The sequence below is a fragment of the Perissodus microlepis genome, chromosome 16 (assembly GCF_051167445.1).
Source record: "Perissodus microlepis isolate ML-2025 ecotype Zambia chromosome 16, ASM5116744v1, whole genome shotgun sequence".
Classification (NCBI taxonomy): Eukaryota; Metazoa; Chordata; class Actinopteri; order Cichliformes; family Cichlidae; genus Perissodus; species Perissodus microlepis.
The window spans coordinates 6,058,193-6,072,368 of record NC_140476.1 but is presented as its reverse complement, the minus strand read 5'-3'; the positions used below and the strand labels follow the sequence as shown (position 1 = coordinate 6,072,368).

Sequence of the window (14,176 nt, the reverse complement as noted above, 5' to 3'; positions counted from 1 at the left end):
TCGTACTCCTCCGTGAGAAGCTATACTGCATTATTACGCACGCTTATTTACTTCTCTCGCTTCTCTTTCAGCGATCACCCTGTAGCAGAGAGCAGCGTTAGCACTCCGTCCCAACCCACTACTGATTCCGGGTTCCGCTCCCAGCCTACAGAGAGTGCCTACCCCACTCCTACTCCATCATATCAAGCCTTGAATACCCCCACTTCATCCTACCTGGATTCTAGCTCTCCAACCTCCTCCTACCTTGGCACTGCAACACCCACACCACCTTACCTGGGTCCCAGCACCTTGTTAGGAAGCTATGCATCCTCAGATCCCAACCCGCCCAGTTCAGAACCAGTTCAGACCACACTCGGCCATGGAAGCCCCAGTAAACAGATCCAGACCAACATCATTGGCTCTACTAGCAATCCCGTCCTCCAGCAGCGCCCCAGTAGTAATCAGGAAGTTCCCGTCATGAGCCAGCAGACATCACCAGCTAATGGCTTTGAAGTGGGCATGTCGGGTCTCAGCGGCAGTCCCGTCCTCGGTCATTGTCCATCTCAGGGAGCGCAGAGCAGTCCAGTCCTCAACAGGCAGGCTGCTATGGGGCCAGGGCCCCAGCAGAGCCCAGTCCTCAGCAGACAGCCGTCCCTCGGTCAGCCTATTCAGAGCAGCCCTGTGCTCAGCCGACAGCCATCGATCACACACGCTCAAGGAAGTCCGGTGTTGGGCCGTCACCCCTCCATTTCTCAGATGTCCCAGAGAAGCCCCAGTTTAGACCGTCACCCCATGCACAGTGGTTACACGACACCAGATGAACGACATGGGAACCTGTCACGACAGAGCAGTTCTTCGGGCTACCAGGGACCACCAACTCCCTCATTCCCCATCTCACCTGCAGGCTACCAAGATGGAGGGATGATGGGGATGGGTTTAGGGTTCAGGCAGGGCAGTCCAGCCCCTGGATTCCAGCCCCAGCTTCCAGAGAAGAGGCGCATGTCAAGCGGCGATAGACCAAACGGAGCGCTGTCCTATGGCACGATGAACGGGAAGATGATGCCCACAATGAGTGGAGGAGGCAATCCCAGCTACTTCCACACCCTTTCTGACTTTTCAAGGTTCACTATGACTGGTAAGTAAATACAATTTATGGATTCTTAAGGGGTTCAATTCCATACACTGTATATAGAAGTGCGGTGGAAAAGTTTCCAGACTCTGACCAGAAAAATGAAAATGACAAACCGGATTTAAACTGATCAACTGTCAACTGTGCAAAATTAGCATCCAAGGTAAAATCTCAGTAAACTATGGATTTGCTTGCTTGTTTGATCTTGCTGGCAAGCTAGCCAGCTAACTCTAGAATTAAACAATTAGTACAGTTTCAAAGCACCACTATGGTGAAGTCAGGGTTTCAAAAACAGCAGTCCACAAATCAGCATTGATGTTTTGTTTTTTTAAATGAGTTTCGAGTGTTTGGGGTGACATCCGTTTTATATCTTGGCCGATCCAGTTCACAGTCAAGGCAAAGAGGATATATTTTTGTGATTTCCTGTTACATCTTTGGATTTTTGTTGCAGATGGAAGCCCCGACAGCAGGCTGAACGTCAAGTTTGTTCAAGACACGTCCAAGTTCTGGTACAAACCTGACATTTCCAGAGAGCAAGGTAGAAAGTCAAAAGACCTCATTTAATATATTAATCAAATATAGATCCATCCAAGTGGGTGGATTTATGTCATACTTTTAAACATTTAGACAAACATTAAGGAACAGAAGCAGCTGTCATCATTAGCAGCGTAACATATCAGCTGTGTTGTGAGCAGTACTTTTGCAAACGTTATTGTGGTGAACATACAGAGCACATTATAGAAATGACTTGGGCTGCATGGTTTAATTGAGTATTACTCTGAATCCTTTGAGTTGGACTAAAAGGAGTCTTTGTTGAAACTCAAGTCATTGTTCTGAATGTCAGTGATGTAAGTCACTGGACCCGGCAACGTCATCACTTTTGATAAATGCACGTACACATATGCACAATACTGACGATGCATGCAGCAGCATACACAAAACATTTCTGTCCTCATGTGTTTTAGCTGTGAGGTCAGCAGCTAGTGACTGGCCTGTAATGGATTATATCATGTTAAACATAAGCACATGCTCAACTGCGATGACATCAGACACACAGAGAGTTTATACTTAGTGCAGTGCACTCCCAGAAAGAAAGCCACACCATATGCAGAGAATTAGGGAACATCTGCATGTGTTGCTCATCTCATCCATCTTCCTTGCTTAAACTGTCACATGTGGACAGGCCTGGGCATTGAACTAAACAGTGAAGTTAAAGCTCTAAAGCTCCTCTCTGTGAACAATGGAGTGTCTGAAGCAAAGTGTCATGTTAGAAGTTGTAGTTCTAATAAAATGCAGACCAACAGCAGTTTTTTTTGTAACAAAGGGTCAAGACTCATTTCATCCTACTCTTACTCATGCTTCACTTTTGACTTCATGCCACCTTCTTCCTTGGCTTACCTTCATTCTTTAATGACTTTTCCGACCTCCAAATTACATCACCAAAATTTAGCTGGTGGAATAATAAAGAGGTTTTTCATTGTGGACATATTGTCCAGTTTTTCTTTCCCTCAAATGCATTTCTTTTTGTTAAGTACTTATTGTAACAAATAAAGCTTCTAACCATAATTGTGTAACATGTGGTTTGTATACTGTAGTATGCAGTTTCTCCATGTTTTAACAACAACCTGCCAGTGACCTGCACATTGACAATGTAATCTAATACTGAGCTTTGTTACAATTTATTGACATAACACAGAGGAAAGTGCATGTAATAGATAAATAACAAGACTAATGCCAGGTTCACTTAGTTCTGTATGACACTTAGGACTTTAAGATGGTCACCGTGTGGTATGAGGTGACTGTAGGCTCAAAGATTCTTGCTGACTTTGGCCAGGATACATACATTTCTACATAAACACAGACCAGATCTGGCTTTGCTGCCTTTTGCCCCTATTTGATATAATCAGGAAGGAGGTGCCAGAGAATTACAACTAAAGACAAGAATTTAAACAAACACTAGATGATACTAAGAGGACAGATCTGGACTGCTTGTCCTTTGGCCGATGTATCACTTGATGCATTACACTGTATCCAAGACTACTAGCTTTTACTGATAGATGGCAACTGTTGATGGCCTCTCTTATCCATTATAGCCTAAATCTTTGGATTGGTGCTGCTTTACATCTTTGTTGTGTCATCTGAACCCAGCAAAAGTAAAGAGCGACTGTTATTTCATCTGTGAGGCCATAATGAAGCACAGGCGAGTCGTTCTGTGGGCTGCTAGCAACAGCATGCTATCAGAAACGGACGGCCGAGGAGTTTTTACATTGGAGTTTTGGTTGTTGAGAAAGGCAGAAATGAAATGTGGCTTGTTGATGATGTCAGATTAACAGTCAGTAGATGTTAGTCCCACACATGGGAAATTTGTTTAAAGATTTGTTAAAAGATCTTAATTTATCTTGAGGTGAGTGTTGGAACATCAATCCATCTAAGTCGGTCCATAAACCGACTCAGCAGCCCTGCTGCACCTGTGACTTTTCATGTGGGTTATTGTATCACCTCCCAGATTCCTGATGTTCTAAAGTAAGTCAATGTTCTCTGTGTTCCAGCCATCGGCCTGCTGAAGGACAGGGAGCCCGGAGCCTTTGTTATCCGGGACAGTCACTCCTTCAAAGGAGCTTATGGCCTAGCCATGAAGGTGGCGTCTCCTCCACCCACTGTGCATCCGAACAAGAAAGGTAGGGGGAGGACGGTGGGCAGTACATCAAAGCAATTACAAATGTGCCAAATATTCAGTACACACACTACTTCTGTGTTTAGTGCAGCCCTTCTTGTTTTGTTGGAGGCAGCATGAATGTTAGTACCTTAATACCAAAGATATGAGGCGATGTCTGAATGTGATTCAGCTGGTGTATTACCCGCCTGGACTCACGCACTGCTTGGCTCTTTTGTTGCAGGTGACATCACCAATGAACTGGTGAGGCATTTCCTGATCGAGAGCAGCCCTAAAGGAGTGAAGCTGAAAGGTTGCCCCAATGAGCCTTACTTTGGTTAGTGGAAGCACTCTTGCTGCTGTCTTTCATTTCTAAAACATACACTAACAGCTTAGCAGTGACATAACGAGTCTATAGGAAATGTCAAGCACGAGCGCTTTCTCTCTTTTGTGTGTCAGTTGAAAATCTGAGCCCCTTTCCAAGTTTGAAAACGTCTAATCCTGCTGTAATTATAGTATTGAGTGACGTGATCTCTCTCGTGTTCTCCCTACTAATTACACTACACGGCTGTGTGTGCGTGCGTGTGTGTCTGCATGCACTAAAGGGGCAGGCCAACTTCTATGAACTTTTGCCTCCACGCTCCTCGTTTCTTCTCTTCCACTCTTGTCTTCAGCTTGTAACTCACTTTATCGCTCTTATTCTTTAGTGGAGTTTTTGCTTGTATTTCTTTAATTACAACTAACACAAAAGCACAAAACTTGTTTTTCCTGTCATCTTTTTTTAAAAAAAAAAAAATTTACTTCAGTGTGACATTACAGCCAACAATGAATGGTGGGGTTCAAGAACCTTTTATTGAATACATCTAACAATTAAACCTGAGTCCTTTGAATCCCTCTTTCAGAGCTCGTAAAGTTTATCCATAATCCTCCACCATTTTAAAAAAAAGTAACATTAATAACTCCAATTAAAAGATTCAGCTGTCATTGTGTAAGAAGTCAGGCGTACTACAGATTTAGTTAACGAGGGATCCATTGTGATTAATTTAAAATCTAAATTTGTATTCTTCGACACTAATAGAGTAGTTTTCAGTAATCCTTGGCCATGATGCAGCCCCTCAGTTCATACACTCCCTAAAAGAAGCCTTTTAACTCCCTTCACCTCCCTTTAAGTTAGCTTTCATCAGATTGGCTGCCCAATGGAAACAGAAGGTTTGAAAAGCAGGTAAATAGGGCTTATCTATTGTAGAAAACCTACAAGAAAAAGTCACTATAAGAGTCAAAAGCTCATGCTTCAGACTGGTCAAAATGCTCAGGGGGGATTACCTGCACATACATTTACCTCTTTATTTATAATTTTAATATGGGTCTCCATAATAAAAGCCTAATGGCAGCAATCTTGTTAAACAATTAACCAGCTACAGGTCATGTATACCACGTGTCAAGATGGTCGTTATAACTGAAGAAAGCAACACTCCCAAACTGGAAGCTTCTGTGGAACCAGCTCCCAGTTTGGATTCAGGAGACAGATTCTCTCTCTACTTTTAAGATTAGGCTTAAAATGTTCCTTTTGATAAAGCATAGAGTTAGGGCTGGATCAGATGATGTTGAATCCTCCCTTAGTCACGCTGCAATAGGCTTAGGCTGCTGGGGGGCTTCCCATGATGCACTGCAGTGGTTCTTCTTTACTCACTATGTGTTTATACACCTCTAGTTATTATTGATCTCTGCCTCTCTTCCACCTGTCTTCCCCCCATCACTTTCAACCAGACGCAGCAGATGGCTCCCCCCCCGCCCCCCGGTTCTGAGGTTTCTTCCTGTTAAAAGGGAGTTTTTCTCTTCCCACTGTCAACAAGTGTTTCCTCTAAGTGGGTCATTTGATTGTTGGGGTTTTCGTTCCATTGTTGTAGTTCTTTACCTTGCAATATAAAACACCCTGGGCCGACTGTTGTTGTGATTTGGCACTCTAAGAAGAAAACTACCAAGCGGCAGAATTGATCCAGTTATTTGAGAAAAAAAAATCCACAAACTTTCTCATGGCAACTCAAAACTCCCTTTAAGTAATGCTGAACATTGTTTCTCTTTGACAGGTTGCCTGTCTGCATTGGTCTACCAACATGCTATAACACCACTGGCCCTCCCATGCAAACTAGTCATCCCCACCACAGGTATGTGCAATAAGTGTTCTGTGTAACATGTATTCCATTTAAAAGTGTTTCTGTGTTACTCTTAAGCAAATCTTTACAGTTAAAAAAAAAAAAGAAAAGTAATATGAACTGAAAATCTGACCCTTGATGGAGTCCTCGTGCCAAAACTGTAAACTTTAAACTTTCTCTCCTGTAAATCAGAGCTTACTGAGGAAGTACCGGAGGTCACAACAGCAAACCCGATGGCTGAAAGGCTGAAACAAGGAGCAGGTAAAACCTCCTCCTCAGTATTAAAAGTCATTAGGTTATTTAAGTTTAACATTCCAAGACAGTCAGCCAAGTTTTGAGGTTCTTGGACATAATTGTCAGCGTCATTAGTGTGTTTTGTCACTCATTCTGACAACGTGACGTTCTTGTTGTCCCAGTGCTGAGGGCCCCTGCTGATTCCCATGGTAAACCCTGTGCACTTTCATTTGGAAACCTACAACTGGAATGTGCATCGTGTCTGTGTGTTGTCTGTCCGTGTATGCGCCACAAATGAAGACGAATAAATAACAGTCCTGTGTGACAGATTTCCCCAGAACATGTCTTTTAACACTAGCGTCCAGCTTGCCCTCCATAACAGACAGAATGTTTTATGTGGAATGATCTGTTTGGTTTCTAAAACCCCAGCCTTGTTGCAGAAAGCATGCACTCTAATGAGGACAATGTCAACATTATTGCATGAACAGATTGTTCACGATTGGGTTTGACACCATTTATCCAGCTGGGATGTCTGCTCTCTTTGCAGCATGCAATGTTCTCTACATCAACTCAGTGGAGATGGAATCACTGACAGGGCCTCAGGCTGTCGCTAAGGCCATATCTGAGACACTGGCTGCTGCTTCTCCACCTACTGCCACCATTGTGCACTTCAAGGTGTCCTCACAAGGCATCACACTCACTGACAACCAGAGGAAGTAAGTCTAAACCATGCCGTGTTTGATGTCTCACAAGTGTAGACGTTGCATGTCATATGGAGATGTTGTTGCAGACATATTTTTGACGAGCCTTTGACATCCCAGCGTATTTTAAGATATAAACGAATATGAGCAACTGAACACAATCACAAAACAATAGAGAAAATTAAAGTATTAGAATTTTTATACACTATATTATTAACTATTTCACAGCTTTCCCTATTATTACATCTGCATATCATCATTACATTTGGGTGCTGAGCTTTGCAAGGGTGTTAGAGAACAGTGAAGCAGACGTACTGGCCTGTTATAGAAAGATAGAGCTAAGCCAGAAGACCAAGGTTTTGACTACCCAGTGGCTCTGTGTCCCAGTCATCAATGATGGTCACGAGCTCTGGGTAGCGACAGAAAGAATGACACTGCTGATACAAGCGACCAAAATGAGTTTCCTTTGTTGAGTGGCTGTGCTCACCCTTAGAGATACTGTGAGGAGCACAGTGTCAAAAGTGTGTCAAAATGGGCTAGCTGAGGTGATCTGAGCATCTTATCAGGATGTATCCTGGATACCTCCCTTTTGAGGTTTTTAGGGCACACCCAGCTGGGACGGGAGCCCACAGTAGAATTTGTTGGAACGATTATATATCTCAACATTCCCTGGGAGGAGATGGAAAAAGATCTTGGGGAGAAAGGAAGTCTTACTCTCCTTTAGCCTGTGGCCATACCAAAAGCACTTTAGATAAGCAGAAGAAAAAGGGTGGACATGTGCATCATATGTTTCAGTTTTTATTTATGTAGTGGTAGTTTTCTCAAAGCAACCCTAAACTCCAACTTTGTGATCAAGCACTTGGTGACGGCAGAGAAGAAGAACTCATTTTTAACAGGAAGAGTGATTTTAAGCATTCAAGTTCACTACTCGAATGCTTGAAAACATGAACTTTCAGCATTATCATAGAAGCTCAGCTTCCACAAGTTTTACATTAATGTTTTTAAATGCACAGCTGTCAGGAAAAGCATGCTAGCATTGACAAAGAGAGATAGCTTACTGGTACTGATGGAATGAACAATTTAGAACCAGTCCGATGTGCAGTGATACACAAGAAAAAGTAGAGCCCTTGCATAACTGGGACAGTTTAAAGTTCATATTGACCAAATCAGTTTAAATCATCAATGGTTGCTCTGTTTAAAAGCTATATAAAAGTATATGACATGCACTCCACAGAATGGACGTTTCACTTTTTAAGTTTTGTGTCATTTACATCTTTTTTAGGCTTTTCTTCCGACGCCATTACCCTACCAACACTGTCACGTTCTGTGATATAGACCCTCAGGACAGAAAGTGAGTACAGAGAGCCATTAAAATACTTAGAACAATATTAGCGACTTGTTTTCAGTTCCTCAAGTGTGTTTAAAGCCCGTGATTTCGTTTAATTAAGACCTTAAACAAAATACTTTTAAATCATTTCAGATGGAACAAGCCTGAGGGAGGAACAGCCAAGTAAGTAAACTTTCCTTTCAGTCAACATTTGATACTTGAAAGCACTCTTTTTAAGAGCCTGACCGATGCTGATGTTTCGTTTCTGTCAGACACACCCATAACAGTTGCTTCGTGTAGTAATTTGAGTCCTTACTAAGATGATATGGCATTGAAGTTTGAAAAGAAACTGTTTGTTTTACTCTTCCAACCTGCTGATTATTCGTTCACACTCTGCTTGTGTTTGTAGTGTTTCAAACACATTGCAAACAGAGAAGTTACACAGTGCCCTCTGGTGGATTGTGTAACATCAACACAATGGTCGGTCTTACTTCCATCTCTTCCTTCCTTTTTAAACTTTGATTAGTTGGCTGTTACAACCACATAAGGATATATCATCAAAGATACTATCCGCTGTTATGTCAGTGGGGTTCTAATGTGAACTACTTAAAAGGTAATTTTTGTAATAACGCTCTGGTAACTGGTAAAAACCTCACCTCCATGGGAAGCAGGAACAAACATTTTCAGTTTCACTTAGTACTAAGGGTACTATTGGTATTATAATGATGTACATCCTGGCAATAGTTCAGGTAATGTATTTTCAAAAACTACTTCCTGTCGATGGCTTCAGTTCGGAAGAGATTAAACTAAATAAACAAAACCAAACACACATTTACAAAAATACCTTGAAGTGTCTGTAAATCTGCTTTAAGTCGTTGATGAATGAAAATGGCAGCCCTAATGACGAAATCTCCAATATTGATGTTTCAGGCTGTTTGGGTTTGTGGCGCGTAAGCAGGGAAGCACAACAGACAACGTCAGCCACCTCTTCGCCGAGCTGGACCCTGACCAACCTGCCAGCGCCATCGTCAACTTCGTCTCGAAGATGATCACCTCGCAGAAACGATGAGCGCTGTCAGCAAAAACCCCTCACGCTTTTTTTCAAAATAACTTTGGTTATTTTCCTTCTTTTTCTTTTAAACCTCACAGACGCTCTCGGCTTTCAGTTTTACGTATCGCTTTATTTTTCCTGCTCTTTCACATTTAAGCCAACGCGTGTGTAGTTGTGAAAGAATGAGTGCGCGTGTTTGTTGAGAGTGTGTTCGTGTGTGCGCGGCTTGCATGCGTTTGCTTATAATCTTGGATGGACTCCAGAATGGACCAGAGGAAGTGCAGGATGAGGCGTGGCTGTGTGTGACAATGGGCAAGGGAGGCGACTTTAACCTCCCGGGCAGGGTTAACTCATGAACAGGAATAGGGAATGACATTGTGTGCAAATGTTATTTTTTTAGCAACTGTTTCATTTTTTGTTTTTTAAAAAAGAAGAAGTCAAGTAGTGTGATGTAAAAGGTGGATTGTGAATCTATCAGGCTTTTTTGACTGGTCAACCAAAGATTTTAAAAAAGCAGTCAGGGCGGGTATAGCGTGCCACTGACTATGAGGGTCGGAAGTATTCTTTTGTAAAACAAATATGGCTGCTTAAACAAAAAATACTGTTTCTTTCTGTATGTACTGATACTGTAGGTCAATTCTGCACCGTTGCCATCTTGCAAAAAAGAAAAAAAAAAAGATTTTTTGCAGCTGGTAAGGGTTGTGTAAATACTCTAGATTGCTTTTTTTGAGTAGGACTGTTCTAGATAACATTTGGTGCCTGACTTTCTTAACTAAATGCAGAGCTTTTAAAGAAAAAAAAGAAGAACCTAAAACATATCCACGCCATCTTAATATATGCAAATAGCCAAAATACCACAGGTCCTTCCCTGTTCGTAGTGTAGCTAAAGATGCGACTGATGTGCAGCTTGAGCCTGAAGAGATCAGCTGAACCTTGCATTCAGTGAGACCACAGAAAAAACATTATAGAACAGGCCACTGAATCACTGCATCCACAAGGCATTGATTGTATCAGAGAAGCGTGGAGGAGGAGGGTTTGCTTCCCGTCTGCCGCCATCCTCTGTTCAGCCTCCGCAGCCACACCGTTCACTCATGATTGAAGGGCCGAGGGCAGTTTTTTTGAGGACGATCTTTATTTTAAAGAAAAAAGATTTAGTCCTCCAAATCTGCTCTGCACTTTTCTCTGCTCAAAGTTTCCATCGATGAAAGAAGCTCTCACCCTACCCAAAAGTAAGCTATACATATAAATATACATATATAGATATAAATATATATATATAAACTTCCAAACAGTGACTTAAGATATTTATTTTTGTTGCTTTGTTGCTCTATATTATCTTGTATACATGTATTATAAAGTATACATCAAGATTACTGAAAGCAAGAAGAAAAGATTGCTTTTATTTTGGCTAAAGTCAAGTGCATTGACGTATATAAAGGTGTAAAGTGTGTGCATTTTAAAAGGGGTATCACTGTTGTTTTTGAATTTTTTTTTTCACAGCATTATTTTCTTTTGTTAACATTCTTGATGTTGTTGTTGTTTTCTTGGGGGAAATATTTTGTATGAAAAATGGTTGTTACTAAAGTCCAAATTGGAGCTATCCTAAAGTGATGCCAACGCCGCTGTTTTATTAACTTAAAACCTGCCGAGAAAATACGTTGTCCAAGTTGAGAGCACTTAAAATGTTAAAGTATTATCCGTGTTTTTGTTGTCAACCGAGTGGAGGGGAGCTGTTGACAGACCTGTGTCATGTCCCTGCGTGTATTCAGGCAGACTATCGGGGGTCCTTACGTTCACACCGCCTCACAGCAGGTCTGAGGCTTTTAACAGCCAAACCAAGTCAGTTTAGTAAGTAGCTGCTTCCCCCGTGTGGCGCAAAAGGATCACTACAAAGGAGCCACTTTTAATTTAATACAGTGTTTTAGCTGTGAAATATTGAGTTAACATAATTTGATCACTGACAAAACTTAAATGATTTTGTAGTTTTCTTGACAAACAAAATTATTTTGCTTTTTCAATTTTAATTAAAGGAATGAGCGGCAATGAAAGCTCCCACCTATGGCAGCATGATGCAACATAAGTATGGGTTAGTTTGGGGGCCTATATGGACTCAAACCTACGTCTCCAAAAAGGAAAAAAGCAATGGAGCCCTTCCAGGAGTTTTATACCTGACTAGAATGTTCCATTATTTATTAGCAGGAGCTTGCATGCTCGACTCAAATTGTAACCTTCGGCCTGTTGACTAATCTGTGCACAGCATCTTCATGTCTCATTTAAACCAGCCTTTCCACAGAGAAGCCCATAGGAAGATATCAGTGCGAGTTTCACGTGACGACTGCCTCTCGGCTCAGTTTATAAGACAAATAAGCTTTTTTTTGCCTACAAACTCCTTCTTGAGGGGAAAAAAAGATAAAAGACTTCCTAACCATGAAACTGAATGTCAGTCATTTGTTTGCCAAGATGGACACTCCAGTGGCGTCTGCCCACTCTAGACAGATCAGTCTGGACCCAAGAATGTGTGTGAATGAGCTACTATTCCTGTATAGAGCTTTGTCATGTTGTTTTGGTTTGCTACATTGTATGGCTTTTACTATTTCTGATGGAAAAAAAAAACACATTAAAAAGCAGTACAAATCAAAACCGCCTAAGTTTGTTCTTTCACAAAACAGGCAGGTTGGCTTTGTTGTGCAAAAACTGAAGATTTGAGGTTAATTTAGCATAAAATATTACAATTTTGCATTTTGGGGGGTTTAACATTTTTAAACCGATTACCAAATTGATGGGTGGATTGTGGTAACTAATGAGTGAATAAGGAGTACTGAGAGAGGGGAGGAGTAAGGTTTGTGAATCGGGAAGTGTAGAGGATGAGTAAAGACAGGACAGCTATGAAGAGCAGAAAGGCTCAGATGAGATTCCCATGGAGATATAGAGATGTCTACGAGAGAAGGCTTTTTAAATCAGACTGTTTAACACAGTCTTGTGTAGAGTGACACGATGCTTGAGAAATGGAGACGTGTACAGGTTCTGATTTTCAAGAATAAAGGTGATCTGCAGAGCTGTGGTAACTACACGGATACAGCTGATAACTATACAATAAAGATGTTAGAATGAGTTGTTTGGTTAAGAAGAGTGGTGATGATCAGTGAGCAGCAGGGAAACTTTAAATTAAGAAATAGCTTTACAGATGTGACGTTTGCTTTGAGAGCGTTGATGGAGTACAGAGGAGGTCAGAATGAGTTTCACTGAAACAGTCAGTCACTAGCTCATCTGCTCTACCACCTGAGCCACAGCCAGCGTTGGCGAGGTGTGCGGCAGGGGTCACATCTCTGGTGAGAAGAGGAATGACAATCAGTAGAAGAATAAAAGAAAGAATACATGTGTGTGAGTGAGAGGGAGACAGGTGGAAACATGAAGGTGCAAAGAGCAGAGGGAGTGAAGGTGGAGGAGTTCAGTTGCCTGGGGTCAACCATCGAAAGCCACAGACGGTGCACCAGAGAGGTGAAGGAGAGAGTGCAGGCAGGATGGAGTGGGTGGAGACAAGTGTCAGGGGTGGTTTGTGAAAGAAGGATGGCGGCAAACATGAAAGATAAGGTTTACAAGATGGTAGTAAGACCTGCTCTGATGTATCTATTGGAGACTGTGGCACTGACAAAAGACAGGAGGCTGAGCTGACAGAAGATTTTCACTGGGAGTGACCAGGATGAACCAAGATGTCGAGCAGTTTGAAAAGAGACAAGGCTGCTATAGTCTGGATACATGCAGAGGGAGTGTGGGCATACTGAACAAAGATGTGGAATATGGAGACCACAAAGAAGATTCATGGATGTAGTGAAGGAGAACATGCAGAGCGCTGGTGTGACAGAGTGGGATGATGGTGTTTAGGGGGGGATAAAGGGAGGAGTCCAAAAAAAAAAAAAGTGGATTATGATTGTTATTAAAGGATTGTTCATATGAAATTTGAGAGGATGTAAAGAATGTCTGTAAAGTCAGACTCTTGCAATAAAACAGGTTTATTTATCCTCCTGGTTGGGTAACTTTAAAGTGAGACACATGTTCGGCTCGACGTGCAAAGATGTGGTTCTGATCTGTGCACATTTACACTTTATTGTTTTTTACATTATAATTTAATCAAATCTAGCACTCAGGCAGACTGTAGTCAGGTCCATTCTGTTTGCTTTCATGATGCATAGGAGGGTTTTTATTTTTTGGAGTACACAAATCACACCCATAGATGCGTCCCTCATCTTTTCAGAACACTTTCTTGACCTTGAGGGAAAAAGGAAACAACGTGAAGAAGAAGAAGAATGTGAAAAGACCACAGGGCAACGGAGATTACACAGAAGGACTCAAGCACTTATGTGCAGCAATAAATATAGATGCTCCAGTAGTACAAGTTGCTGCAAGGTACTGCAGCAAATTGAGCTTTGAAGCGTCTGTTGTACGCTGTAAAAAAGATGTATTGTAACTGAATATGTGATGTAATTGAATAACCGAGTAACTTGTGAAAAATTTAAGTGAAGAGTGATTTAAAGAAGAAAAAAAAAAAAAAAACAAAGTCCAAAGAGCCTGGCCTCAAACTCACGCCACACAAGTCCATTGTTTTAAGACTGAAACGCTGCTTTAATATTTCTATTTAACAAGGGCGACAACCGCCACTGAATGATTTGAAATCCGCCTGTTAGCAGGTCTGGGATTGATAAGAGCTGATAACAGCCATTTAGCCAGTTGATATCAATGGAGAGCACACACCCATGTACATAAGGTCTCACAGTTCACATTGCCTAAAACTGAAAGCACTGCTCATAACAGACCTGTTGTTACAAACTATCCTTTAAAGGAAAATGTGAGCGTGCCAAAAAAAACTTCAAAACAAAACAGCACTTTAGACCAAACTATACTGTGGTGAAAACCAGACACTGCTTCTCACCAACTGATGCTACAGTGAGGAT

At 41.7% G+C, this 14,176-nt stretch overlaps 1 protein-coding gene across 16 annotated transcripts in view; it reads left to right on the top strand.

Moving 5' to 3' along the window:
- tns1b (tensin 1b) overlaps positions 1–11,867 on the top strand; it is a 193,605-nt gene extending 181,738 nt beyond the window's left edge. For 15 of the 16 annotated variants that reach the window (XM_084908935.1, XM_084908943.1, XM_084908945.1 and 12 more), the window contains 11 exons: positions 72–1,114; positions 1,560–1,646; positions 3,658–3,786; positions 4,006–4,098; positions 5,849–5,926; positions 6,107–6,175; positions 6,331–6,357; positions 6,696–6,864; positions 8,132–8,200; positions 8,330–8,359; positions 9,107–11,867. In XM_084908935.1, the coding sequence (XP_084765061.1) occupies positions 72–1,114; positions 1,560–1,646; positions 3,658–3,786; positions 4,006–4,098; positions 5,849–5,926; positions 6,107–6,175; positions 6,331–6,357; positions 6,696–6,864; positions 8,132–8,200; positions 8,330–8,359; positions 9,107–9,245 (1,933 nt within the window). In that variant the 3' untranslated portion in view covers positions 9,246–11,867. The remainder of the gene's footprint in view (positions 1–71; positions 1,115–1,559; positions 1,647–3,657; positions 3,787–4,005; positions 4,099–5,848; positions 5,927–6,106; positions 6,176–6,330; positions 6,358–6,695; positions 6,865–8,131; positions 8,201–8,329; positions 8,360–9,106) is intronic. The other variant, XM_084908937.1, reaches the window with a different exon arrangement.
- The last annotated feature ends 2,309 nt before the right edge of the window (positions 11,868–14,176 follow it).